The 3,628-nt window shown below is 37.9% G+C and overlaps 1 protein-coding gene across 2 annotated transcripts in view; it reads left to right on the top strand.

Annotated features, from left to right (window-relative positions):
- The window catches only part of LOC109543983 (probable methylmalonate-semialdehyde dehydrogenase [acylating], mitochondrial), a 5,954-nt gene extending 3,952 nt beyond the window's left edge, over nucleotides 1-2,002 (top strand). For both annotated transcript variants that reach the window (XM_048661427.1, XM_048661426.1), the window contains 6 exons: nucleotides 227-421; nucleotides 482-595; nucleotides 653-819; nucleotides 889-1,127; nucleotides 1,180-1,363; nucleotides 1,425-2,002. In XM_048661427.1, coding sequence (XP_048517384.1) covers nucleotides 229-421; nucleotides 482-595; nucleotides 653-819; nucleotides 889-1,127; nucleotides 1,180-1,363; nucleotides 1,425-1,901 — 1,374 coding nt within the window. In that variant the 5' untranslated portion in view covers nucleotides 227-228 and the 3' untranslated portion in view covers nucleotides 1,902-2,002. The remainder of the gene's footprint in view (nucleotides 1-226; nucleotides 422-481; nucleotides 596-652; nucleotides 820-888; nucleotides 1,128-1,179; nucleotides 1,364-1,424) is intronic.
- Nucleotides 2,003-3,628: the final 1,626 nt, after the last annotated feature.

The following is a 3,628-nucleotide window of genomic DNA, read 5'->3' as shown; positions in this document are numbered from 1 at the left end:
TTATTGCGAAATAGGAGCACTATTTATCAATCTGTAATAAAAGACGTGAGGAAATTCTGTCTTTTTTAAAGGCAAAATTTTTTGAGGCGAAATACCCAAAAAGAAGTTTGTAAAAAATGCATGTTTACAATTAAGACCACACCAAATTTCTAAAAGCGTTTTCCTATGCAAACGCTGATCTTGTATCTCAAATTATATGTTTTTTGCGCTGTACACGCGCTTGCAGAAATGGAAGCTGCAGTGCAATCAAGCCAAAACGCTTACGATTCATGGAAAAACACCTCAGTACTGACCAGGCAGCAGTTAATGCTAAAATTGCAGGCCGCAATCCGAAGAGATATGAAGAAAATTACCGCTAATATCACCTTGGAACAGGGCAAGACTCTGGCGGATGCCGATGGCGATGTTTTGAGAGGAGTTCGTAAGTAAACATGCCCAAACGTGCTGAACCAGTTAATACAGGCTCTGTGCCCCATTTTAGAGGTTGTGGAGCATGCATGCGCCGCTGGCACTTTGCTTCAGGGCGAATCCCTTCAAGGCATCTCGAAAGACATGGATATCACGTCCTATAAAGTGCCTATTGGAGTTACAGCAGGCAAATACAGTTTTTTGAGTCAAAAGTTGGAAAGCTTCCATCGGTGGTTTATTGCAGGTATTTGCCCATTCAACTTCCCTGCCATGGTGCCATTGTGGATGTTCCCTTTGGCTCTAATCGCAGGAAACACCATGCTAATCAAACCATCCGAAAGAGACCCCGGCGCCACGGTGATGCTGATGGAGCTGCTTAATGAAGTAGGATGTCCACCAGGCGTAGTAAATGTAATAATTTAAAACATTTCTTTGGACTCAGAAAATGCCATCCACATCCTCAATAATGCTGAATTTTAGGTAATCCATGGTACCCATGATGCAGTCAATTTCATCTGCGACAACCCCAACATCAAAGCGATAAGTTTCGTTGGAGGTGACCGGGCAGGAAAACATATCTACTCAAGAGGAGCTGCAAGTGGCAAAAGAATACAGTCCAACATGGGGGCTAAAAATCACGCCATCGTGCTTCCTGATGCGGATAAAAATGCGGCGTTGGACGCCATTGCAGGTGCAGCTTTCGGGGCAGCTGGACAAAGGCATTAGTGGCAATTTTCCCAAAAACGCAAATAATGAAAATATTTTTTTCAGATGCATGGCCTTAAGTGTGGCCATTCTAGTAGGCGAAGCGCAAAAATGGCTTCCCGACCTGGTGGAAAAAGCCAAAAAGCTCCAAGTGAATGCTGGGCATGAACCTGGAACTGATGTTGGCCCGGTGATTTCACCTCAAGCTAAGCAGAGGATTTTAGGTTTGATTGAAGCCGGCATTAAGCAGGTGCGAAGCAAAAAACTTTCTTTTGACCAGCGCTATTGATGAGCCTACATCTTGATTGCAGGGCGCAAAATGCCCCTTAGACGGTCGCAATGTTAAAGTGGAAAAATACCCCAACGGAAACTTCGTGGGACCCACAATCCTCACTGAAGTCCTCCCTAGCAATGACTGTTATAAGGAAGAAATCTTCGGCCCGGTGCTTTCAGTGGTTTCAGCCAATACCCTGGAGGAAGCAATCTCGATAATAAACGCCAACCCATATGGAAATGGAACAGCCATTTTCACCACCAGCGGGAACCATGCGAGACAATTCGTGCATGAAGTCGATGTTGGACAGATCGGCATCAATGTTCCCATTCCGGTACCATTGCCAATGTTCAGTTTCACCGGCTCTAGAGGAAGTTTCCAAGGGGATCTTCACTTTTATGGGAAGCAAGGGCTCAATTTCTATACGGAAACGAAGACAATCACTTCCCTGTGGAGGAAAGGAGTGGTATCTGCTGGTGCGGCTCCTTCGGTTTCTATGCCGGTTCACAATTAGGGTGTTGAATGGACAGCTGGAGAAGAAATTCTCAATAAAGGACACTTTGTGAAAGTTGTCAATAATATAATTACATTAAAAATATATTTCCAATCACGTAAGATTTGGGTTTTTGTCAGGGATTGCCTGGTATTTATCGCTTAAGTATTGTGGTTGTTGAGCAAATTTGAAGAAAAAGAGAAAAAGTGCGATATCTAAAAGACGCAAAGTAAAATATTAAAGTTGATTCTTCCATTAATAAGGTTGATTGTGCCCGAGTTTGAGTAGCCGTTTCGATAGAATCTTGAAAGCACCAGAAAAAATAATCGGCCGAATCATGTAAAGCGAAAAATTTAAAGAAAAATAGAACGGACATTTATTAAGTAGTTTATTTTGGCATAAAATTTCTGAAAATAGAATATTTTTTAAGTTAATAAATAATAGATAAGTTCTTATTGTTGAGGCGGATTCATTTTTTTACAAACTTCTTTTTGGATATTTCGCCTCAAAAATTTTTGTCTTTAAAAAAGACAGAATTTCCTCACGTCTTTTATTACAGATTTATCAATTAAAAAAACGTTTTTCTTGGCATGTATTTCATCAGAAATACATGCCAAGGCGTAAAGTAGCAACAACGCTACACATTGAAACTGATGATGGTGGAAAACACCGAAACGTTTTTTTAATTGATGAATAGACAATGAATGACTGAAGAACCCAGGATTTGATTTTGGTTTGGAATTGAAACACAGTCAGGAAAGTACGTACAATTACAGATTGATAAATAGTGCTCCCATTTCGCAATAAGAACGAATTATTTATCAAAAAGTAATCAAGAACTATCACCTAGAGGGTATCCTGCGACACACTTAGGCTCAAGCTGTAAGAGAAAATTCCAATTAGTAGAGAAATTAATTTGAAAAATTACCTTGGCGTTTCGATAGCTATTTTCTGCTATCGTTATCAAAAGAACCTAAATGAACCTAAAAAAGAGTATGTTAATAAATTGTGTAACAATAGTAGGATAATACAATATATGAAAATTCGCTCTGACAATTCGTCTGTGCAAATTGTCAGTTATGTGACTTTGACTTAATCTCATTGTTTTTTTGAAAAAAAAAGGAATACCCAAAAAGAAGTTTGTAAAAAAGTTAATAAATAATGCTATGTTGATGTGATTTGTCCCAAGCTTTATTCGTTCTTCATCTTTTCTTTTCAAGCGTTTTTCTCTCAGAAACAATATGTTTTTCAAAATACAGGCTAGATTGTCTAAAAACGATCTCGTTACCCAAAGATAAGAGTAAAAAAGGCAAAAATGTTCACTCGGCTTATTCCATATTTTTATAAAATAAAACATGTAGACTGTAAAAATAAGCGTAATTATTATTTGCATTTTTTTGTAAAACCACTAAAGAGACTCAGAGAAGCAAAGAAAATGAAAACTGAACCAGATGCAGATGTCAACAAAACACTGTCAATAATGAAGAATTTTCGGGGGTAATACCACGAGTGCTTTGAAATTACCGATAATTTTTCACGATTGCATGTTTTCCATAAATTTGTAAGGAAAACATGCCAGAATGAAAAATTATATGGTCAATTTTAAAGCTCGAATGGTATTTAGTGAGATTATTTCTCGAATGAAATAAGACATTAAGAAATAAATAATTAGTATATATCATAATATTTAACAAGAAACTCATTTATTAATGGAATAATAAAAGTTACAGTTATGGTAATTATTTGTC

This window comes from Dendroctonus ponderosae, unplaced genomic scaffold (genome assembly GCF_020466585.1).
Source record: "Dendroctonus ponderosae isolate FM_Combo_2020 unplaced genomic scaffold, Dpon_F_20191213v2 Dpon_F_20191213_1, whole genome shotgun sequence".
In the NCBI taxonomy this organism is placed as follows: Eukaryota; Metazoa; Arthropoda; class Insecta; order Coleoptera; family Curculionidae; genus Dendroctonus; species Dendroctonus ponderosae.
This window is presented reverse-complemented; position numbering and strand designations above follow the sequence as displayed.